The sequence below is a fragment of the Crinia signifera genome, chromosome 6, assembly GCF_055691185.1.
Source record: "Crinia signifera chromosome 6, ASM5569118v1, whole genome shotgun sequence".
Taxonomy (NCBI): Eukaryota; Metazoa; Chordata; class Amphibia; order Anura; family Myobatrachidae; genus Crinia; species Crinia signifera.
Genome location: NC_139222.1, coordinates 235,659,870 through 235,686,062, shown reverse-complemented (window position 1 = coordinate 235,686,062; position 26,193 = coordinate 235,659,870). Strand labels below are relative to the sequence as shown.

At 45.0% G+C, this 26,193-nt stretch overlaps 1 protein-coding gene across 8 annotated transcripts in view; it reads left to right on the top strand.

The window, feature by feature from the left end:
• Window positions 1-26,193, top strand: part of ANK3 (ankyrin 3) — a 333,783-nt gene that overhangs the window by 183,493 nt on the left and 124,097 nt on the right. For all 8 annotated transcript variants that reach the window (XM_083149133.1, XM_083149134.1, XM_083149135.1 and 5 more), the window contains 6 exons: window positions 791-988; window positions 9,466-9,564; window positions 11,247-11,345; window positions 17,767-17,865; window positions 20,543-20,740; window positions 21,910-22,008. In XM_083149133.1, coding sequence (XP_083005259.1) covers window positions 791-988; window positions 9,466-9,564; window positions 11,247-11,345; window positions 17,767-17,865; window positions 20,543-20,740; window positions 21,910-22,008 — 792 coding nt within the window. The remainder of the gene's footprint in view (window positions 1-790; window positions 989-9,465; window positions 9,565-11,246; window positions 11,346-17,766; window positions 17,866-20,542; window positions 20,741-21,909; window positions 22,009-26,193) is intronic.

The window sequence follows — 26,193 nt, the reverse complement described above, 5'->3', positions numbered from 1 at the left end:
GTGACTGTTTGGTCCATCATTCCATGGTCGGCAACCATTGGAGGATGAGGGAGGTTCCCACAGATGGAGGAGGTGTTCACATGAAACATCCACTCACGGTCTGTTCGGTCGGCGTTTTGCCGCATTCGAATGGTGTGAGCGATCCGTACGGTAGGCGGGGCTAAGAACACTCGGTGGCCGTCCAAAAATACACATCCGCCCGGGAATTGACGAGCTCCTGGCTGCAGCTCGCCCATTTCCTGCCGCTTCTAGTGACCACGCCCCCTTCTCGGCGCTCAGCAGGCAGAACATTGAATCCCGCCTGCAAAATCCCTTTCGAGCTGGCCAGGAACGGGACAGGGTCGCGGCTGTCGGGCTAGCCCGACAGTCGTGACCCTACATTGAATACCCCATTTAATGGTAAAGTAGAGGTAAATTTACAAAGGCTTCTAAAAATGAAAAGAGGGAATGTTGCCCATAGCAACCAATCAGATTCTATCTATTATTGTGTAAGATGCAATAGAGAAATGATCAGAATCTGATAAGTTGCTATGGGAAACGTCACCTCTTTTAGAAGCTTTAGTAAATTTTATCCCATAGTATCTGCCATTGTTAGGCGGTGTTATATGGAGTAAATGTCATTAATGTAATATTATTCTAATTCTACCAGGAAAACCATGAAATAAAAAATGAAACCTACTGTACGAAAACATCTTGTTCACTAGTTAATAGGGAAGCTTAGTGGGAAACCTAACACCTGCTGTTTACCTGTCTGCTGCACCTACCGCTCACTCTGCTTGTTTGTTTGCAGAATGGTCTGTCCCCTCTGCACATGGCAACCCAAGGCGATCACCTGAACTGCGTCCAGCTCCTGCTGCTGCATAACGTGCCTGTGGATGATGTCACCAATGACTATCTAACTGCTCTGCATGTTGCTGCACACTGCGGTCATTACAAAGTAGCTAAAGTCCTGCTGGATAAGAAAGCCAACCCGAATGCCAAAGCATTGGTAAGTGCACAATGGATTTTAACGTGTATGCTGTAAATAATGGTTTTATTATTACTGCTACTAGATGTATTTGTGTTATAATAATATATAGTTCATGGTTGTATACGCTTCAGGAGAATTGAGACCAGACCACTTTCCTTCACCAAATAATATTCAGTTGAACGACCTGATTCAGAGAACCTGCTTCAGAACACATTGTTGATTTTGTACGCAGTTAAGCAATTTTGTTTTGATCATGTGTTCCAGCTGCACTGTGATTGACAGGCAGACATTGTTTGTAACAGGTAATGGAGGGATGGTTATTTACTACAACACAGGCGTGTCAACACTGTATTGGGGGCATGTGACTGCCAGCAACTGTGACCCTGTAAGCCAGTGATTTTCAACCTTTTTCAAATCGCGGCACACCAAACAAGATTTTAAAATGGCCAGGGCACACTATGAGACGCCCACAGGAAAAAACACATTGGCCCCCATAGGGAAAAAAACAATGCCATTGGTCCCCATATGAGAAATCAATCACACTGGTCCCCACAGCTAACAAAAATACAATACACTGGCCCTCACATGAAAACAAGAGACCATTGAATAACAGTTGAACTAGTGGTAGTGGCTGTGTGGACATCTCTAGAGCTGGGGGCACACTTGAGAACAGCTCAAGGCACACTAGTGTGCCACGGAACATTGGTTGAAAAACACTGCTGTAAGCAGTCAGAATGGCTCCAGTGTCTCAGTTCCGTCGGTCAGTCTGCGCGGCCATAGGCTTACTCAGAAGGGCAGTGTTCTCCCAATGTACATATAATAGTTGTATGCAAATGTTGGATCAGACAGGCATCTCCTTACTAATCCCAGTGCGACATTTATATATTTCCGCACAAACGTTACATAAAAATTAGCAGCTACAGGTACAGTGACATTAGTCTCTATGGGCCAGATGTATCAAGCTTCAAAAAGTGATAAAGTGGAGAGTGCTAAACAGCCAATCAGATCCTAACTGTCATGCTACAGGCTGGGTTTGAAAAATGACATGTACTATAGAAGCTGATGGCTGGTTGTTTATCAGGACAAGATGTTCTAAACCTCCATTGGTCTCATTTATATAGCACATTAACAATACTGCACAAAAACATCTTTCAACTCCCAGATGCAGAAAGTAAGGGCAATGTACTGTATGTTGTGCAGGTTAGGAGCCTTCTGCGCTGCAATTCACTGTGTAGCAAGTACATTAAAAATAGTTTCTATAGATTTAGATTTTAGGGCCAGATGTATCAAGCTTCAAACAGTGATACTGTATAATACTGCAGAGGTGAGTGTCCTAACTGCAGTCACCAGTGACAATACAGACAACAGCAGAGACGTGACATCATTCTATACGTACCCTTGTTACCATTTTGGAATGGGTTTGGTTAATAGTAAAATAAATTGGGCAGGTTTCCGACTGGTAAACAAATCAAAATTTTAAATCAACTTCTGCTTTGATAACACTCAAGTGAACTAAACCTAATTAATGTAAATTATTCCAACTGTGTACAAGTCAGTGTCTCCATTCGGTGATATTTCCATGCCTCTGTGTCTGGTAGCGTGTGCGCCGCTCTTGTCAGTATTTTCTGTGTGTGATTTATTATTTAAACCTGTCTGCGGTGATTTCTTTTAAACTCTGCCACAGTACGGCTCATTCATTCAGTACCTTTCTGGTTTAATGACTTTGCGACACAGAGTCAGGAAAGCTGTCTCACTTCCTATCTTTAATAAAATAGAATCCTGTTGATGATGTTATAGTGACGTATATCTGTGGATCACAGCTTACTGTCATATGTATAGACATTTGCATGTTTTGGGACTGCAGTATTTGTCTGCCCTTACTAGTGACTTTGGTAAGTCACAGAACCTGAGTCACAGAAGCTGTGTAGGTCTTACAGATAGACCTTCTACCGTGTCCTTGCATTTCACAGAGCATTACATCTATTGCCAAAGCAGTACAATATGGATGCGATTCTGGCTCACTCGAACTTCCCTGCTTACCGAGTCAATCAGAATGACTGCCTATATGTAGGGTTAAAATCCCAGATGTTCATAAAATAAATTATGTTATACTGCAGAGTAGGTACAGCACTGCAACCACTACCTACTGCTATGTAACACTACTGTAACATCACGATTATTGATCAGTGGATGGTTTCACATTTGATGTTGGGCCCAGGGAACCCTCTGATCAGTCAATCTGTTGGAAACCATAATATATCAGGAATCTGGCTGCAGGGCTGGCGCCACCTCTAGGCAGCCTTAGGCATTTACCTAGGGCACACTTAGGGCGGCACTTAGGAGCAGGTCCCCGTAGATGGAGGTTAACGGCAACTCTCCTCCCCATCTCCCCCCCCCCCCCCCCTGGAGCAACTCGGCAGCCGCCACATCACCCCCCGCGGAGTTACTCCGCGGCCCTAGCCGCATCACACCATCCCCCTACCGTCCCCTCCCGTTGAACGTTGCGGTGTCCCGCGACGCATTACCTGGCACCCTCTCGTGGAGCGATGGAGCGACCGGAGCAAGTGAGAAACGGAGTGCCCAGCACCCCTCCCCCCCCCAGTGGAGCAACGGAGCGACACCTCCCACCCACCCACGGTGGAGAGGGGGTGTGCGCCCCCGCCTGGGGCGCTCCGGTGCCTTCCACCGGCCCTGTCTAGCTGTACAAACTGGTGTTATTCTGAGTAGACGTCTCTGTGGTTCTAAAATATACATTAAAATGAAAATGCGGTAAAACCGCATTTTCATATTTACTAAAACCCAGACACACCGATATCGCCGGGCAGGGTATCGCCACCCTTGGTTGGCGATACCCTAAAGAAGCCCGCCGCCTCCACCACAACCCCGCCGCCTCGCCACCCCCCCTTTGATAAAGTTGTCTCAGCACAACGAAACGCGTCAGGAATTCTAGCACCACTTGGACACTGGACTATTCTACATTATCCCCTTGAACCAGCTACTCCCCCTGTCCCCCCACGGACTAGCCCATACCTTTCCGGAACCCCCAAACTGGATATGCAAATTGGGTCACCACCTGCTTAATCATTGGAGCCTATCCGAGAAGTGCGGTATTCCATCCTTTTGCCCACCAGTGGATCAAAGAACCAAGGCCTCCAGCAGGAACAATGGACACCCCAGTACCAGCCTAATCCGGATCACCCCAATCTGTCCCATCCCATTTGTGGGGATCACCAACATCCTTTGGGAGGAGAGCATATCTTTGGAACAAGCGGGACTCACTTAAGTATTCAATGTCCTTTCTAAGTGGTTATTTTGTATGCCAATGAGGGCCATATAATATTGCATTATCATTTTTATCTACTATTTTAACAATTGTGTCATCATATTATGTGTATAATTAAATCAATTTGTATTTTCATGTGACACCCATCTGATCATCATTTTTTAATGACTTTATCCACTTATTAACCAACATATCCTGAGCGCTCCACAAACCCTTTTCTTCTTTTACATCCCGCGACGCATTACCTGGCACCCCCTCGTGGAGCGATGGAGTGACCAGAGCAAGTGAGAGACGGAGTGCCCGGCACCCCTCCCCCCCCCCCCCCCCCCCCAGTGGAGCGACGGAGCGACACCCCCCCACCGGCCCTGTCTAGCTGTACAAACTGGGGTTATTCTGAGTAGACGTCTCTGTGGTTCTAAAATATACATTAAAATGAAATTGCGGTAAAACCGCATTTTCATATTTACTAAAACCCGGCCACACCGATATCGCCGGGCAGGGTATCGCCCCCCTTGGTTGGCGATACCCTATAGAAGCCCGCCGCCTCGAGCAACCCAGCCGCCTTGCCGCCCCCCCCCTCCTTTGGGCTTACCTTCCTGAAAGATCCTCCTGGACCCTGGAAGGTAAACCCCTCCTCCCCCTAGCAACGCAGCCGGACATCCTTCCGGCTGCAGGGGGGGAGGTTGAGGCGCCGGGGTCAGCCAGCTTAGCTGTCCCTGGCGTGAGGGGATAAGCAGGCGGCAGGGAGGTGACTGAGACCCCACAGTACAGTTATCGTGGGGGGTCTCCGTCACAACACTGCGATGCCAGCCACATATGTTAGTACATATGCGCTGGCATCGCGGCGGGCAGGCGGCAAAGGGCAGCGATGTATTTTAAGTTATACACGTTGCCTATGATTTCAGTATGTCAGATAGCAATCCTCCTGTGTCCATGTCAGATGGCAATCCTCCTGTGTCCATTTAAGGAAAAATAAACTCTCAATTATAGATTTTTTTCCCCTCACTATGACCCCTCCACAAGCTGACCTCCAACAAACTATCATTTGTGTTTCCTTTTTATAGCTCATTAAAATACCAGTTAATGACAGGCGACCTTTCAGAATAGCTAGAAGTTGTTTACAAGCAGGTCGTTTTGTGCAATCTGTCCAACAAAGCCTCAGTAACCGAGGCACACTGCACTTATTAGGCTTCAACTCCCCATTTTATCACTTTTGAAGCTTAGTACATATGGCCCATAATAATAAAAAGCAGAACAATTATAACTTGTGGAATCACTACAGCCAAACCTCAGAAAGCAGCATATTTTGGAAATTTGGCCACATTTTTAGCATTGGTGCATTCCGCCCACTGATACCCCTTTTACACCAGGAAGCAAATTACCGGGTTAAAGCTTTACACCCCTGAATTGCGGCAAAACACGGGTTTTTCTTTGGTGTGAAAGGGTCAACCCAGGTCTTAAATCCTCTAGACTAGGGTCGGTGACCCAGGATTTAAGACCGGGGTTGACCCTTTCACACTAAAGAAAAACCCGGGTTTTTCAGCAAATTCAGGGGTGAAAAGCTTTAACCCGGTAATTTGCTTCCTGGGGTGAAAGGGGTATCAGTGGGCGGAATGCACCAATGCTAAAAATGTGGCCAAATTTCCAAAATATGCTGCTTTCTGAGGTTTGGCTGTTTACTGCAGATGCACCAAACTTCGAGAATGCAATACATTATGTTAGGACCTAAGAAGCAGTGCGCAACATTCTCTTTAGATGGCGTTACCCTATAGATTCCCATAGGCTTCTTTCCATGATTCACTATGAGAGGGATCTAATCATATCAGAACAGCTGTTATGTGGAGAGCTGTTCTCTGTGATTCACGTTCAAGCACTCGCAGCTTTGCGTGTCATTTTAACGCCGCCTGCTGCCTGCACAAACACCACGCAGGGGAACGAATGGACCAAAATAAGGCCCTTGGTCTTAGTGTGTCTGCGTGTACATGTATTTAGGGTAGACTAGTTGCTAAAGTTGCCAAGTGGTTCATATCAAATTCTATGCTCTATGTTTAATATAGAAATAATCTTGTAAACATAATAATACCAATCTCAATGATCTGCTCAGTGTACTAATACGTCTATGGCGCGGTACCCTGGAGGATGTCTTGGGTTTCACAACGTTCCATAACAACTTGCAGGCTTTTATTAAAGGTCGATGGAGAGTACATATCCATCACACCAATTCCTCATCACAGTTCAGCGGCGTGCAGCCCTACAAATGTCTATTTCTGCTGAGCTTGGGGAATCCTTACCCTTGAAAAGTTGAAAAGATTCAGTATCTGACAAAGGAGAAAGTGTTGCTATATTTTAGTGGCCGTATAAATGATCCTGGAGGAAACAGACATCGGGCCCTGTGAAAGCGCTGCAGAAATCAAGCCCAATAAAGATTCTCAAACTTGTATCCTACAGGAATATTGTGACTTTAGCAGTCCAATTATTGTATTCCGGTTATATTTACTTTTACAGGTTGAGTATCCCGTATCCAAAATGCTCGGGACCAGGAGAATTTTGGATAACGGATTATTACGTATTTCGGAATATTTTAATATTTCAATGATGTATTTTGAAGTATCTTGCATGTATGCTGTATAAACACATAAAATACACACAAATATATTTTATTACCACATAAAATACACACAAACATATTTTATTACCACATAAAATACACACAAATATATTTTATTTGTTCAAAAAACAAGGTTTCAAAACAGGAAACAAAATTTGTGTACTATCTCAGATATTGAATTTGAATGCCAAGCAATCATTGTCTTGCACATATATAGTGCCAGTTACATATCATGTCCCCAGTGATGCTGTTACAAATGTCCCCAGTGAGTTTTTAGCAAAAAATAAATAAATGTCACTTTCTGGAATGTATGGTTTTCGGAATAATTCGGATAACGGATACTCGGATACGGGATACTCAACCTGTATCATGTTAAATATGGATTTGTCTTTAAAGAGCAGCTTTTGCTTTAACCGAGAGGGGGCAGCCATTTTGAGTGCTAAAGCATCAGTCTTTTCATTGTGTTGCTGCATATGTTAGACTGTAAACTCAAGTGGGGCAATGACTGAGTGATGTACACAATGGCAGCAAGTGAGTGTGTTAAAGATTGCTGCCTCACACACACTGAATTAACGTGCTGTGTTTAGAGTTATAGTGGAAGGAAAACAGTCAGGGGCATATTAAGAGAGCAGGTGGAGCCATGTGCAGTCTCCACCCAGGGCTCCTCCTTTCTAGGAAGTGCATTTGGTGCACTAACGCTTGTTAATGTTTGTTTTGTTTCCGTTTTTTGCAATGTATTAATTGTGCACTTAATGTGCGGTGAGTACAGCCTGCCCCTTACCGCTTGGCGCCGCTGTCCAGGGAAGCCTCACTGGTGTTTACGGTGCTGGCGATGTATTAATGCCTGTCAGGCATATATCGCTCGTAAAAGGTGCCCCTTCCGGATTGCCAGCCAAGGGCTGGCATGGGGGCGGGATTCTCTAATAACCCCGGCCGCACATCACCGGCATTCACATTGTTAATAATCGCATGTGCAGTAACATAAGCGATTATTAATGAAAAGGCGCGATGGTCGGCGAAGTGCAGCGGGTGCCCCCTCCCTCCCTAAACCCTTACCCGGCTGTGAGGGCTCCGCTTCCTCCTCCCTGCAACCGGAAGCAGTGCAGGGAGGAGGAGGTCACTGGTCCGGGCAGCACAGCAGGAGGCTGCCCTGACTCAGGTGAGGGGGGGGGGTGGCGGCTGGGGGTGCGCAGGGCAGCGTGGGACGTGATGGGAAGCCCATAGGCTTCCATGGGGTACACCATCTAGAACTGGCGTAACCCCCGCAGTGAAGCCCTGGCAGTGGGGCTTTGCTGCATATGAAAATACGGTAAAAACTGGGTTTTTAAAGCATTTTTTGTTTGGAGCATCTCGCCCCTTGTCTGTATATTTTTTTACTTTGGCAGCGGGAGGGAGATGCACATGTCCTTATAAACATAATGCCCCTTAAACATTATGCCAACCTTTATTAATGCCCTTCATACACATAATGACACACATAATGCCCATTACACATATGTTGCACATTATTAATACCCTTATACACATGACACACATAATGCCCATTACACATATGTTGCACATTATTAATGCCCTTATACACATGACACACATAATGCCCATTACACATATGTTGCACATTATTAATGCCCTTATACACATGACACACATAATGCCCATTACACATATGTTGCACATTATTAATGCCCTTATACACATGACACACATAATGCCCATTACACATATGTTGCACATTATTAATGCCCTTATACACATGACACACATAATGCCCATTACACATATGTTGCACATTATTAATGCCCTTATACACATGACACACATAATGCCCATTACACATATGTTGCACATTATTAATGCCCTTATACACATGACACACATAATGCCCATTACACATATGTTGCACATTATTAATGCCCTTATACACATGACACACATAATGCCCATTACACATATGTTGCACATTATTAATGCCCTTATACACATGACACACATAATGCCCATTACACATATGTCGCACATTATTAATGCCCTTATACACAGACACATAATGCCTGTTACACATATGTCGCACATTATTAGTGCATTTATACATGACACACATAATGCCCCTTACACATATGCCAAACACTATTGCACAACCAACCCACCCCCAGACAGCACTCGCACAGCCACTAACACTGTGACCTTTGCCTCTGCTTGGATACAGATGTTTACATCTTCTTTCAATAGGCCATGCAGCTCCTGGCCAGTTCTGCTAACGTTGGGTGCCTTTTTTGCTGACAATTTATCTTATTTGCATTGTTATGTGACCAGGACACACGAGGAGCTTCCGATGATTAAAATGATATGTGGCATGCCTATATTCTGTGTGCGACTGTGGCTGTACCTGCATACGGAATGCTATTTTACAGGGATTTCCATGAATACACAATTTCATATGCAGATACAGCCTCACTCACACACAGAATATAGGCATGCTGCATATCATTTTAATCAGCAGAAGCTGATGGTGCACCTAGGCATTCCAAACGTTTGCCTTTGCCTAGGGCCGGCTCTGTAATATACTTACTTACTGAAATAATTCTCCTTTGTTTCCCTTAACAGAATGGCTTTACACCACTTCATATTGCCTGCAAGAAAAACAGAGTTAAAGTAATGGAGCTTCTCCTGAAACATGGCGCATCTATACAGGCAGTCACAGAAGTGAGTAATATTATTGTAATGATACTGAACATAGGTAAAATTAATTGTAAAACATTCATCATTATGCATGTAATTGTGTAAGCTGACTGTAACACATAGTTCAGGGTTGCCTACTTTTAAAGTCTCCTCTCTAGGAGACTGAGAGGAGACTGTCAGCAGCACTTCGGGGGCGGGGTCTGATGTAGATGTCATCAAGTCCTGCCCCCCTGTAATGCAAATCCCGAAATTCATGGGTCTACTGGGAGGGGCTAAATGACACTAGTTGCATTTTAGCCCCCTCTCCCGGAAATCCACGAATTGCTGGAAATTAACGCTGCTGCTGAGTGGGGACTATGCGCCGGTATCCGGGAGTGTTGCCCACCTTTCCCCAATTTTCGGGCGCCTCCCGGCCATTCCGGGAGGGTAGGCAACCCTGACATAGTTCATATAAAGCATGTACATCATAATGCTGGGTCTAGAAATATGTTACTTGTGACGCCGGTGACCAGGTGCGGAACACTACATTACTAGAGTGATGGAGATGCCAGATCTGCTATTGTGAGAATGGCATGCAGTATGCGCTGTGCTTATAGGAGACCCACATAGCCCCCGTGGCTGAGGAAGAAGCTATTATAGTTGTAGGGAGTGTAACTGCTATGGGGCCCAGAGCTGAGAGGGGCCAACCCTCCTTGTAACAGTTACTTGTGTCCTATACAAGGCAGTATCTTCTGTAGATGCAGGAAGTGCAGCTACTTTGGGGCCTAGAGCCGAGGTGGGCCCAACTTCCCTGTCATAGTTATTTGTGTTACAGTATATACATTTTCCACCATTGGTAGACACAGTATCTGAAGGCCCTTACAAACATTTTTTTGGGGCCTCATTGTAATGTGGTATAAATGAAGTGGATGGTATTATAATGTAACATAAAATGAACTGGTGCACCACTGCTTTGTGGCACAATAGGAAGTGGAAGAACTTTAGTGTGGTATAATATGATTTGGGGGCAGCACTGTAATGTGGCATGATTTGAAATGGAGTACAGTAGTTCTACAACTGTCTCTGGAGTCTGGCTATAGACTGCAGTGTTACATTGTCACATTGGCTTGCACTTTAATTGCTGCTTTCTGACTGTTGTTTCATGAGGTACACTAACATATAGTCTATTCCTCTGAAATTTGCCTTGATTATATTTAGCTACACAAATCTCTTGTCGCCCTAATGGGCCCTACACACAAGCCGATGTGTAGGGCGACCTAGCTGTGCTATGTCGGGCCGTTCTGCTCCTCTGTCGCTCAGCACACAGAGCTGACAGCCCACACACACAGCGAGCTGTCAGCTCTGTGTGCTGAGCGAGCTGACAGCACCAGTGTTCTCCGGTGAGAGAACCCTGCCGATGCCGATATTGATGGACACTGCATTGCTGTCATATAGCCCCTACACACACACACACCGATGTAGGGGCATTTTCTAAGCGACTTTGCCAAACAAAGCAAAGTCGCTTAGAAAATGCCTTAATATCGGCGTGTGTGTAGGGCGTATTAGTGTATTTATTTTCTTTTTCTTCTATTTAACAAATAGGGAAACATTACATTACACAAAGGTAGACAAACTAATGTATCCTCATTATCTTCCAAATGATTGGATATTATTCACTTCTAATCTATGCTAGATATGAATAATTGAATCTCTTGTCTCGTTCCTAGTCGGGTCTGACGCCGATCCACGTTGCTGCCTTCATGGGACACGTCAATATCGTCTCTCAGTTAACGCATCATGGTGCATCACCTAATACAACCAATGTGGTGAGTACAGTGGTTCTTCACTAGATTTTCCCACCAATAACAAGAGATAAAAACCAGAAAACATTACACAAATAAAGCCAGCCATACATGACGTATAAAACATTGCATTTGCGTCAGTCTGGTTGTTCACTGGACCACGTCCCTGGCACTTCAGGGCAATCAACTCTGCTCATTTTTTCAACAAATCGCACATACAGTAACACCAGCTTTTTTTCGGAGACTGGGGGGAAAAATAGGTCCAAGAACTCCAGGTCTGGCGGTGGATCAATGAAATAACAAGAGAGAGAGAGAGAGAGAGAGAGAGAGAGAGAGAGAGAGAGATGTGTATATATTGTATTTAGAAACAAAGGCACTCACAGATGACTTTAATTTAAAGCTCATCTTATGGAAAGTACATTTTGGCCCAGAACAGGCTCAGGAACCCAGTTCCTGATGCATAGTTGCCTACACTCCTGCAATCTGCAGGAGACTCCCTGAAATAACAGCAATCTCCCTCTCTCCTTCATTAGTCTAGCAATCTCCCTCATGTCACCTAGCCCACATAATACTGTTACATTTTTTGGGAAAAAAGGAATGAGAGATAGATACATTGTACATTGAATCATCAGCACCATTTCCCAGCACTTTACCAAGTATAGTATCTCTTACTAACTGCTTTGCGGATCATCTACATTTGGATAGAAGTCATTTTAAAAGATTCCTCTCAGATGTAGCAGTACGCACCCACGCTTCTAGGTGCCACGTTCACAATCTCTTTTCACAATCTCTCCATATATGGAACTAGACACGCTCTTTGGGTGGAGCATACACACACCCTCAATGGGGCGGTGTGCAAAATTCTACTACCAACTATAATCTCCCCTAAACTAGTTTTCAAAAGTAGGCAAGTATGTCCTGATGATGTCATATTTATGTTGCGGTTCAGGAACTGAGTTCCTGCTGGTTCCTGCTGAAAAATATAACTTTTTTCTATTGTTTCATTCAGTTTATTTGATTTAGTTGGCCTTAAAGGATAATTTTTTAAAGTAAAATAATGGTGGATGGGCTGCTTACTAGAGGGGACTGTGTTCTAGAGTGTTTTCGCCGTTTTGGCTGTTAATACATAGCGGGGACACACATAATTATGCAGAAACTGCAGTTTCTACGTGGGTAAGAGACAGCCTGCATAGCTATGAAAATGACACCGACCCCTTCCACCACCGTGCAATACTGTTTTGGCTTGGATGTTAAACATGATATTCTCAGGAGATCTTGTCTTTTAAGTCAGCTTGTTAATGTATAAAGTGCATGTTCATGCTGGCAGCCAAATGCACAGTAACTGGCATTACGTAACCTAAAATAGCAGTCTTATCCGTCTCAGGTATTGACTTATTTTTTTTTGAACAGTTTCACTCGTGTCCTCTGCAGTGGTGCTACTTTTAGATCTGGGGATACCACAAATAGTATACTTTTCCTGGATGCATAAATCTGGGTGTGTGGCTGATGATGTGTAAGCTGAGAACTGATTTCTTCTAGTGATTACAGTTAGTTCCCAGGACTAGTGCAAAACATTCATTGTGTGTTTTTCTAGACGGTAAAATTCCACTGTTTGGAAACTGTATTTCACTTGCGCTGCTCTGAATTATCCAAAGTCCAAATATTTAAAAACATGTGAAACTTGACCTAATTTATGGGATTTCTGAAAATATCTTAATATGTAAGTGTATGTATATTAATATGTATGTGTATGTTTCACCATTTGCTAAAATAAAGGTTTTCTGTTGCACGAAAATATGGTGTATACTTAGTGTTCATTCTAGGGTTATGGTATGCATCATAGACTGTCTCATGAGAGACAGCCATATGGTCTACCACTAATGGTCCACAGGTTCTAAAGGTCTACAGGTAAAGGGTCCACATAGTTATATGGTCGACATGAAAAGGGTCGACATGGTTAAAAGGTCGACAGGTAAAAGATTGACATGGAAAAAGGTCGACATGTAAAAAGGTCGACATGAGTTGTTAATGATTTTAGGGTGTCTATGTCGACATAGGTTGACATGGACACTGTCTAAGTGTACCGCATTGCTCGCTGCGCTCGGCACACTATTTTATTATTCTCCCACCACGCCCTAGTAGATGGTAGGGCATGAAAAAATGCACATCGACCTTTTTCATGTCAACCTTTTGCCTGTTGACCTTTAAACCCTGTCGACCTTTAGACCCTGTGGACCTTGTGACTGTCGACCATTAGTGGTCGACCATATGACTGTCTATCATGAGTCAGTCTATGATCAGTCCGGATACCCATTCTTGCACCCTGTATTTTCCAAATCCCATGCAGTTCCTCTTCTTCTAGCAAAGTGGGGTCTTTGTATTTCGGCACTAATGTGCAGACCAGCTAGAAGCACCAAAGTACACAGTGACATCCCTGGCAGGGAAGAGGAACTGCACAGGTTTTGGAAGACTTTATTCGAGAAGAGAGAAGGTTTGTCTTATGGTGGTGCACCATTTATAAGAAAAGAGAGTCATAAAATATACCTTTTATTGGTTGTATTATTTAAAAAGAGCGAAATATGACATACAACATAAAACATAGACACAAGTGAAAACAGTGTGATAAAAAATGCACGTGCGAGTTCTGAGAGCAACTACCTGTATTGATTGCATCAATGACACTTATTATAGAGTTCCTTCTTATAGTATTAAACAATTACTGAGGAGAAAGTGTCCCAAATTTAATATGTGGTGTGGATTGTACCCAGTTTTCTGCAAACTTTTTTATTTTGGTATTATTATTATTATCACACGTTTTGGCTACTGCTCCATATGGGTATCCCTATTTGCTGAATATGACACCATCAACATTTACAGCGCAGAGGCACTAGAGAAATGGGTGGTATCAGACAATACTCAAATGGCATGAGGCAGTGTCATATGCATCACATGGGTTATGGTTGTTTGCAGAAGAGGAGACGTTACATGTGTTGCCACCGCCGATTACTAGTCAATACACCGTGGTCAATGCCTATTCTTATGTATTGTCTGTAATTTGGGCGTATGGAGGCATACACTTTAGGTGGATATAAGTATGTTTATGTACCGTTGCTACTGACTACATACACTCCCATGGGATAAGTGCTATGAAGCGGACTGACAGATACCTGCTGCCCCTCTCTGTGCCGCTGGCCGCCTGAGCTGTTAGCGCTGCGGTTACAGGGGGACTGCTGTCAGTAAGGGGTACTTATGTATAGGTACACTGTTGCCGCTGTAAGCATCCACTGTGCTGGGGACAAGTGCTGCGTGCTGAACCGATGAGCACAGACTGTCCCTCTCTGTAATGCTGGCTGCCTGAGCTGCTGGCGCTGCGTTTACAGGGAGACTGCTCTCAGTTCAGGGTGAACAGGCACTGTTGCCGCTGTCTGTAAGCACTCCCTGTGCTAGGGACAAGTGCTGAGTAGCGGACTGACACGCATCCGTCGTTACTCCTGTACCGCTAGCCGCCTAAGCCGTTAGCATTGCGGTTAAGGGGGGCTGGTGTCAGTGGAGCTGTCACATACATTAGAGTCCTAAGAAGGACTGATATCACATTGGCACATAAACAGTATCGGTAGTTAGGTTCATTAGAGTCCTGAAAAGGACTAGTATAACAATCACACACACATAATTAAGGCGGTAGTGCTCTGAGAACGTGCGCATGGCTAGGTCGGTCGGCGTACGCTTCGCAGGTCTTCCTCAGGGCCCTGCTGATATCTGTCAGTCCGCTTCATAGCACTTATCCCATGGGAGTTTATGTAGTCAGTAGCAACGGTACATAAACATACTTATATCCACCTAAAGTGTATGCCTCCATACGCCCAAATTACAGACAATACATAAGAATAGGTATTGACCACGGTGTATTGACTAGTAATTGGCGGTGGCAACACATGTAATGTCTCCTCTTCTGCAAACAACCATAACCCATGTGATGCATATGACACTGCCTCATGCCATTTGAGTATTGTCTGATACCACCCATTTCTCTAGTGCCTCTGCGCTGTAAATGTTGATGGTGTCATATTCAGCAAATAGGGATACCCATATGGAGCAGTAGCCAAAAGTGTGATAATAATAATAATACCAAAATAAAAAAGTTTGCAGAAAACTGGGTACAATCCACACCACATATTAAATTTGGGACACTTTCTCCTCAGTAATTGTTTAATACTATAAGAAGGAACTTTATAATAAGTGTCATTGATGCAATCAATACAGGTAGTTGCTCTCAGAACTCGCACGTGCATTTTTTATCACACTGTTTTCACTTGTGTCTATGTTTTATGTTGTATGTCATATTTCGCTCTTTTTAAATAATACAACCAATAAAAGGTATATTTTATGACTCTCTTTTCTTATAAATGGTGCACCACCATAAGACAAACCTTCTCTCTTCTTGAATAAAGTCTTGTTAAATTTTGTCCGTGGTAGCACACCCCTAGAGATATAGGAATTTAATGTGACTCAAACAACAGGGGGCCTATTGTTAATTAACTATATACTTACCTCTTTTTCTTGTGCAACTGATCTCCAAACCCCTATCCACAGGTTTTGGAAGATACAGGGTATTAGAATGAACACTAATGCTTATATTGCTCAAATAATATTAATTCTGTTTATATAGCACTTTTCTCCCATTCAGGCTCAAGTACTGTACTTTACATCATTTTTTTACTGATACTATTTATGACTGAAATCTTGGCTATATTCTTTTGTGTTCATGATTTACATCCTGCCTTTGACATTTCCTCGTATTGCCACTGGCTCTGATATGCAAATGAAAGGCAGTAGGCAGATGCGGCATCTTCCAATAGCACAATAATAACCCATACACACTAAGCGATCCCCACTGATGCCAATATTGGTGGCGGCAAGGACCCAGCGGGTTGCTGGCATCAGCAAGTGCATACACCCATGACAATGCCGGCAGGGAGCGACGGGGGGAGCAGGGGCATGGCCGTTGCTAATGAAGATCTCCCTGTGCATTCATACCTCCCACCTTTTTCAATAGAAGAATAGCGAGCGCCCGAAAAGGGGGAGTGGCGTATGCAAATGAGGGAGCAGCTTATGCAAATTAGACTGTGCCCCCGTTTTCAGCCACCGCGCCTAGGGTGGCCAATCCCAGGATCGGGATCGGCGGGATCCCGGGATTTGGCCCCCAAAATGCCGGGATTTCAATCCCGGTATTGGAGTTTCCAATCCCGGGATTTTCGGGATTAGACTGTGCATGCGCAGTCTAATGCCGGGCAGCGTCTGAGCACTCGCTCAGCCACTGCCCGAATACTCCCATACCCGGCAGAGCAACCCTGCGCAGCGTGACCTCTCAGCGTGACGAGAGGTCACGCTGTGCAGGCAGGCAGAGATGAAGCCGCCCGTCCACCTAGCCAGCCCACCCAGCAAGCAAGCAACTCCGCATTATGAAGTCGCCCGCCCGCCCACCTAGCCAGCCAGCCGACCCAGCAACCCGGCTCCCGAAGTAGGAAGCTGCCCACCCGGTATCCCGGCTCCCACCCTGCCGCCGGCCGGATGAAGCTGCCCACCCGGCATCGCAGCTCCCACCCATCAACCCGGCCGCCGGCCGCCCCTGCAAATGTAAGTAAATGCGGGGCGGCCAGGGCGTTTTTTTATTAGGAAAGCCAATCCCGGGAATCCCGGGATTGAGCATTTTTCAATCCCGAATCCCGGGATTGAATAAATGCCCCGGGATTGGCTTCCCTAACCGCGCCGCTGAATAGATGAAAAGACTGAATATCTGTGCATGACGTCTATTCTGTCAGATTGGGGTGGACTCCCAACTGCCCCCCCCCCCTCCGCAGTGGGACACCGACGGCCGCGGGAGGGATGCGGGAACGTCCCCAAAAACCGGGACGTTCCCTCATTTAGCAGGACAGTTGGGAGGTATGTACATGTTCAGATGAGGGAGGGGGTCATTAACGATGCATAGGAGCACACATTATTATAGATATTGTGTGCACACTAGACAAAGTCACAGAAAAACTAATTCCGCCGCCCAGTTTTTAGTACAAAAAGTGTTTTTTCACTGTGTCTGCAACGTGAATAAGATTCAGAGAGGGAAATTTACTAAGATGGGAGTTCTGTTTCACATGGGATGTTGCTATGGGCAACCAATCAGGATCTACTTCTTATTTATTTAGCACCTTCTAGAAGATAATAGACAGGATCTGATTGGTTGCCCATAGCAACATCCCATGTTAAATAGAACTCCCATCTTGGTAAATTTCCCATAATATCTAAAGAAAAAGAGTGTATGCACCTCCCAGAGCAGCTCAGTTACTCAGTATGGCATATGGTCGCTAGGTGTATTATGGTACATCTACTGTGTATATAAAACCTATTTTTGAAAGTTGTGAAATAACCTGTGTATTGTTCTTAAATGTTCTAGAGAGGAGAGACGGCACTCCATATGGCTGCAAGAGCCGGTCAGTCAGAAGTTGTCCGATATCTTTTGCAAAATGGAGCTCAAGTAGAAGCTAAAGCAAAGGTGAGTGTAGCAGACCAGATCTGTCTGATTTATATTACCTGTACAATGTCCTTACATTAATAGGAAGCCAAATACAATCTAGTGTTCTGTATAGTCTTCTGAACCTTTCAAGATCTTTTTGATTGCCTGTGATTGACTTTGACTGTGAAACAGAGTATACATGTCGGGGCTCGGGTATCTGGTGTCCCCGGCTGTGGTGACCCCCACACAGAGGTTTGGACTTTGCTGCTTTCATTGGACAGGCCGTGGCCCTCTGACAGAGTTCCCACACCTACAGTAACTGGCCAATCACTGAGGAATGGTTAGTGATGGGTAGTGATGGTGAACTTGAGACTGTGTCGGCCTGGGAGCCGTGGACAGCCGACAGTGTCAGTTTGGGAGTAGGTGGCTGTGTTGGCTTAGGAGCCGGAGGAATGTTGACGACATGGCAGCCAGAGGGATGACGATGGCCTGGGAGCCGAAGGGATGTCGACGGCCTGGGAGCAGAGGAATGTCAAAGGCCTGGGAGTCGAGATAGACATTGGTGGCCTGGGTGGGGAGAGGGTAACGACCTGGGAGCCGTGGACAAACTGTGTAGACTTTGAGAGTCAACACCTGATCAGGGATCAGACAAGTTTTTCAAGGCAAGGAGGAAGTGCCAGAGGCCTGACCTATATCCCCCCTGCCTGTCTGTGATTGGCTGCAAGTCACAGCATCAATTAACCCCAGGAAGTAGAAAATGAGTGTCAGACACTAGAGAGTGTCTGTCACTTTAAGAAGCGCGGTCCTGCTCAGTAATTGAATGACCATAAATTTTTAGTATGGAATATAAAGCATTTTATTAAAACAACATATCAAATGAAGCTTCCCCCCAATAACAATTCATAAATTGTGTACACAATACAACATACAAACAAGACATACAACACTAAACATATAATAAAAGCTGGATTAGCTAGGATTGCCGTTTGGTTCAGTCACTTCTAATGTAACAATGAATGAGGCTTTGTGCAAATTTAGCTAGAGGCAATTAGGTGTTTCATATAGTTACCAGTCCTGTACACTTGGTTCCATGGATGGTGCGCTGTTTTATGTGGTTATTAACCTCAGGTCAATCTCTCCAAGAATTTACCAGAGATGTACTCCGGAATAACTGTGATGGGGACCTTCTCCTGCTGGACCAGCCAGCTGGGTAGTTGTTTGTTTGTAATCCACGTATATTTGCGCTGAACAGGAACAATGCACAATGCAGGACCAGCGATGAATGGGGGCTCAAAAACGCGTTTCTCCGCCTGTCACTGGAGTCGGCGGCTTCCTCAGTCTTCCCCAGGAAGTACCTGTGCACTCCTTGATCACATGATCAAGTGCACAGGTCAGAGTAACAAGGTCACAGGTAGGGATGCCAATCCAGGGGCATTTTTTCAATCCCAGAATTTAGGATTGAAAAATGCCCAATCCCGGGATTCCCGGAATCCTGGGATTGGCTTCCCTAAAAAAAAAAACATCCTGGCTGTCCCGCATATTTACTTACATTTACTTACATGCATGGTGCAGTCGGGAGTCGAGAAGGTGGGCGGTGGAGCCGGGTGGGCTGATGGAGCCAGGGCGGGCGAGCCGGGCTGATGGAGCCAGGACGGGATGGCGGGCTGGGCCCAGGACGTAGTGGAAGCGGGCTGTTCGGCTCAGGACGGAGGCAGGCTGTGCGACCTATGCAGAGTGACCTCTGACCTAGTCTCGCTGTGCAGAGCCGCACTGCCAGCGACGGGAGAAGCCGGGCAGCGTCTGACTGCTAACTCAGATGCTGCCCAGCATTAGACTGTGCATGTGTAGTTTAATCCCGAAATCCTGGCATTTTGGGGGCCATATCTCGGGATCCCGACGATTCCGATCCCAGAATTGGCCAACCTAGTGACAGTGAAATTTGTTAGAGGAATCTGACATGTGACTGCAAGTGTAGTGGCTGCGCCCATGCAGCGTGGAACCAGCTTGGAATCAGCATGGGATGCAAACTAGGCCCCAGGGAATCGTCATGCACATCTTGCCACATAGAATGACTGGGGACAGGGCTTAACAAAGACTTGTTTCTGACAGTACAACATACTAAATTATTATACATGCTTGCAAAATACATATATGGATATTTACAAGTGACACTTTAAGAGCTAAACTGTATTTTCAATGCTTAAACAGTATTTTAATACACACAATGGAGGCAGCCAAGGGATACTTTGTGGTACAGTATATAGATGGCCCGTTTGGTGGTGACTTAATAGGCTGCATTTTCATTCAAATTAAGTCCCAATCCCCCCATAAATGTTTTATTCTATTGTACACATAATTTTAAAACAATTGTTTGATGATTCTTCCCTGGTCATACTTTTAAACATCAAATGACACATATAGATACAGAAACATTTCAGTATCCTATATAAAAAAAAAAGCTATCGCTGCTCCTCACCTCTGTGAGAGGAATTCAATTGCTGCATACGCCAGCAGCCAATAGATGTTGTCCATGCAATGCAATTGTTGCTCAGATTGGACGCGCACAGCCCCCGCTGCTAACATTACTGTTATATTGTTCCGTCATTTTGACAGGCTGGTAACTAGTTTTGGAATAATTTGTTTAAAAATAGATTATCTTTACAAAGCATTTGCAGATTTAGAGGATGATTTCCTATGTTTCTGTCTCTATGTTCAGGATGACCAGACACCTCTGCACATATCCGCTCGCCTGGGGAAAGCAGACATCGTTCAGCAGTTGCTCAAGCAAGGAGCCTGTCCAGATGCCGCTACAACTTCTGGATATACTCCACTGCACCTATCTGCCAGGGAGGGTCACGATGATGTAGCATCTGTTCTACTGGACCATGGAGCTTCATATGCAATAGTGACAAAGGTAAGTTACAGGCATTGAAATTCAGGTTATTGTATTCTGTACTCAATGAGCATCATTTAATGTTGCAAGGAATAATACAATTCTGTTCTACAATATACAGTATATGGTCAGGTCACACATCTCTACTGCCACTTAACATCTTCCTATTTACTACAGTAAGGGAACAGTATGTAATATATTAAATGTTTCAGATAGTTTTAATAATGTTTTTTAACAGTTTTAAATTTGCGAATGGATTGCTAACTACCATCGACTCACAAATCCATCATACCATCGACTCACAAATCCATTATAAATTCTGAACCATCCAAAGGTTTTTGCAGTCTGTGCGATTGTGCGTAGCTCCAACCCTTCCACTAAACTGTGACTGAGTGGAATTGGTCATTGCTTACTTACGACACAGATCCTTCTCAAAAACACCTGGGCATGGCTGCGGTTTTTTAGACATACCCAGAAAACTGTCGGCTTCCAACCCCCAAACACTGGCTTCCTGTCAGTCTGGCCACAAAGCGTTTAAGACCCATATGCATTTTCAGCCAGTAATTGTTTTAGCGCATGCGCAATGCATACGGAACGCACGCACCGTCATTCGATAGTCCCTCAGTTTGCAAATTCACTGGTTAGTGATTCATGATAAATTAGCAGCACTAAGGCAGCAATATGTTGAGAATTGAAGGAGACCTTTTTTTATGTTTTACATTTTCACAGTTTTACCCATTAAATAGGGGGACAATCAAGTAGAAACAGACATTATGTAGACATAGCTGTCTATATTATTGCCCGATATGAAATATCACCAGCTGTTTATTTAAACTGGGTAAACAAGTGTTACAGGGTCAAGGAATGAAAGTTAGAATTCCAGGTGATATGGATTAACAGGGCACATACAGTAGATTGAGAACACTTAGGGGGTTGTTCCGGTTGATTCGCTAGGGTGTGAATTTGCATGGCACACTATTGGCATTTGATCGCTATCTACCAGTGAGAGCTCCGCGATTTAACGGTAGATCGCGATCGACTGTTTGGCCACCACTGCTGTAGGATTTAATAAACCAAGGTGGAAAAAGCTACAATTTAGGATTCAGAACCTGTTACGGGTATTGTTGAAACGGTTTTAGCTTTGCAGATGGAAAAACCTGTTTTACCACTTCTAAACCTTGTGTTTACAGAAAGGATTTACTCCTCTGCACGTCGCTGCAAAATATGGGAAGATTGAGGTGGCCAAACTACTTCTGCAGAAGAGCGCATCCCCGGACGCTGCTGGAAAGGTGGGTGCAGATCCGTCTCTGAATACCACGTGCTCCGTGGTACAGGATGGAAAATCACAAAGTGGTGGCCATGTACAAAGATCATCGCTTTTCCATCTACCACTTCTGTGCAAGAGAACCTGTTTTATGGGGGAGAAAGGAGTATAACATTTTAATTTGTGAACCAATATGCCAAAAGGAGATTGTGGTTAGTAGAGAAGAGTAATTAAATGAGATAAAGGTCACATTTTGGGGCACTTCCTGCATCATGGGAGAGCAGAGAGAGGGGATTTTTCATTTGGGAATCACCTCAGTGGTGACAGAGCCCTGGCCCCCAGCAGCGCTGATAGCCTCACCTTACATGGTGCTGTGCTGCCGACCTCCTCCTGCCAGCTCCTAATATACCCTCTTAACAAATGAGTCTATGGATATGGGGGAGAAGGTTTAGGGGCCCATTTATTACCGCCCAGGATCACATTGTATAATGCGATCCTATCACCTGAACGTATCACCCCTCAGGCGCAGGGACAGGGCTATAAAAGGAGCCTGTCCCTGTGATGAGCTGAGCCGGAAGCTGGGGGTCTGCGCATGTGCAGTTAGCGCTGACCCCCCGCCGACCCCGCTGACCGCACTGCCCTGACGGAAGTGTGATCCGTAGCCCATGGGCTACCGGCATCTCAGAATGGCGGTAGCCCAGGGATGCGAAGCGCTGCTGACCAATGTTGATACATCGAGCAGCTTCACATCCCCCATAGTATCAGCCAGCGGCGGTGCAGGAGGGATCGCAGCAGGGATTGGCGATTCCTGCTGAGGTCCCTCCTGATACATTTGAGTGATACTTAATATTTACGGCTGCAAATATTGATAGATAAATGCTGGCCCAATTCAATTACAGTGCCCCTGTTGAGTTTCTCCATATTGGGATGCCTGGGTCGGTCTCTTGAATGCTGGGATCCCCACCAACGAGATATCGTATGAATGTACACAGCATCAATGTCATCATACATCACAGATGAAATATTCAGAATAATGAGTGGAACCAATTATATTACGTTATATTCACTTATAGGTGGAGCACAGCAACAATAAATGCATGTATATACACAAACACATGTCTACACCATGTTAAACATATATATACATAAACACATACCTACCTATGGCTGCTCACAATATATATATATATATATATATATATATATACATATATATATACATACCTACCTATGGCTGCTCAGAATATCCAGTGGTATTTGGTTGCCAGTGTCAGAGAACTGCATCAATGCAGTCCCTGTCACACCTCCTACACAGCTGCAGGTACAAACCAACCCCCCGTCACCACTCAGGAACCCCTAGTGGAAGTCCATGAATCTTGCAGTTTCGATCTGTGTCCAACGGTGATGACCAGCATTGGATGCATATGTAGTGCATCTCGGACATCTGCTCATAAGTAAAACAGGCAATGGGGGTAGTTCCAAAGACCAAGAAGCGGAAATGCACTAGTGTAAAAATATAATAAAGTTGCATTATGAGTCTACAGTGTTTGCGGTGTGTACATCGCCTCTTTTGTTTCTACACGACCCTAAGAACAATGGGGCAGATGTATTAAGCCTGGAGAAGAGATAAAGTGGAGATAAAGTGGAGCTAAAGTAAAAGGAGATAAAATACCAGCAAATCACCTCCCAACTGTCATTTTTCATACACAGTTCATTGACTGGTGCTTTATCTTCTTTTACCTTATCTCCACTTTATCTCCAGTTTATCTCTTTTCCAAGTTCAATACACCTGCCCCAATGTGAGGAACACGTTAACACAATGCTTTACTATCACTATAACCTACTGTAGGTTACATAAGAATCATGCGAGAAGATTATTAAGGTTTTGCTGTTGCTGCATCTAATATCCTGCATCCCCTTGTGAATTGCATTTGCTCACTTGTATGAAGGCCAAACTCTGTAATCTATCTGTAATGTTCTTCCATTTTCCATGTAATGCTCTCTAAGTGGCACACACACAGCTTCAGACCTATTTTATTTTCTAAAGATAGAAAACACTTAAGCAGTTTATAATAAACCAGAAACACTGTACACTAAAGCAACTTACAAGGTACTCAAATAATAAACCACTGTGGAGAGAATTTTGGTTTACTACACGATTTGTAATAAGTAGAGACAGGATTATATTCATTTGCATATTTTGCCCATTCTCACTGGTTATTGCATATTTTACCTAAAATCTAGTGATGGTGCATATTTTAGGTCCCACCCTCTTCCCACCCACGAGTCACAGCACTGCTTTGCCCTGCTGCTGTTGGCCAGGTAGTGATAGTGTTACGGACTTGGGGGTTACCCACCGTGGGAGTCCGGAGACAGTAACGTGAGGATGTTGGTGTGGTGCTGCAGGAGGCAGGGAGCTGGAGATCAGGCGTGAGCCCGTAGCCGGGACCGCTGGTTAGAACGGCCACAGCGAAACCCTACACTGACTCTGTTGAGTCCCCCGGGCAGATGGAATACCCCTGCGGTAGTGCTAGGCTTCGCCTGTAGCCGCCGCGTTCGAAGGAGCCGGTTAAGCCTGCTCCGACCCCGATGCAGCCAGGAGTTATGTGGTGACAAGGGGTGAGCGATCGCCAGGGGGTATCTCAAAAGGCAGATCTAACTAACGGGCCTACCTGAAAAAAAACCTGACTAACTGGCACCAGGCCAAGGACGGGACAGCGCGACCGAGTCGCAAATACCAGAACAAAGCAACAATAGGGCGCCACCAAACCAAACACACGCCAACATAAAAATAGTACTCTTAAAGTGACGGTACCCCAAAACAGACGTAAACCCACAGTTGTGGGCCTCTCTGAACCACGGAGAGCAGAACCAGGATAATAATGATTATAACTAAGGAGGAAGGGACGCTTGCCCATAGGAATAAAGAACCAGGCTCCACTGGAGCACTTACGTGACCGGCCCAAGACTGGACACTGACCGCAGCAATCGGGCAGCTGGATAACGGCTGGACTACGGCTGCACGGTGACTGCAATGAGACGGCAGCTGGACAATGGCTGCACCACGGCTGGAGGTCCCTGGACTAGGACAGCAAGGGGACAATGATATTTGATCCAGACTGCAGCAGGATAGGACACTTGACTGGACCCAGACGACACAGGACAAGACTGTAAACAGGACCCAGACTGAAGTGAGAAGGACTCCGACAGAATCCAGACTGAATGGAACAGGAGCAGGACCTAGGACCAGAGAGCAGTAGATCTGCAGCTACCAGCACAGAAAACAGCAAGCTATAACTGGCAGAGATCCAAATAAGAGCATGCCTTGTCAAGGCCTCAGATGATTGATAACACCTGGTGGATCTCTAGGCAGTCTCCCAGCAAGTACTTGATTAGCTTAATATCTCACAGCCTAGTGAATAAATTAAGCTCCCAGAACACAAAGCTGTAATGGCAACAGACCTGCCACTGGAGGCCACCAGTAAGCCAAAATGCCAAACAGAAACTGACAGAAAACAAAACAGACTGAACCTGGTTCCTGACAGGTAGAGTGTGCAGGCTGGGGCAATATGTGCACAGTGTGGGGAACCTTGGATGTACACTATGTCTGACACTGCTCTAGGCTGCCAATCCATGTTGATAAAAGTCAGTCGTGGGCGGATGCCATTACGAAGCTCCTGAACCTTTGCCTGCCCCTGGCCTGGGACTTTACACCAAGAGACAGACTTCTGCAGCAGAGGAGGTGGGCAGAAGGGTTGTGACATCATGAGGCACGGAGAAAATGCTGTGTCACAGTGAGTATGCGGCGCAGGGAGGAAGCCTTCCACTGCGCCACCCTCACACGCTATGCTGACATTTGATCCATCTGCGCTGGAGATAAGGGTCCGTGTAGTTGATGCAAGAAGAGCTTTGGACGCTGCAGTATTCTGTAGCAGCCAGCTAACTGACATCTGCAGATGCTGTGGGCCTATTTTTGAGGTTTATTTGCAACTAATTGTATGCTGATTTTTAAATAAATAAGTTAAAAATTACTTTTTTTTATTATTTAATGTAGCATGCATATTTTAAGTATTTTTCATGCATATTTGCATGCATATTTCAAGCTTTTTTTGTAGCATATAATCCTGTCTCTAGTAATAAGTATGTATGTTTATACTGTGTGACTGAACAAGTCACATGACATATTGTGCAGGACAAATTGTAGTATGGG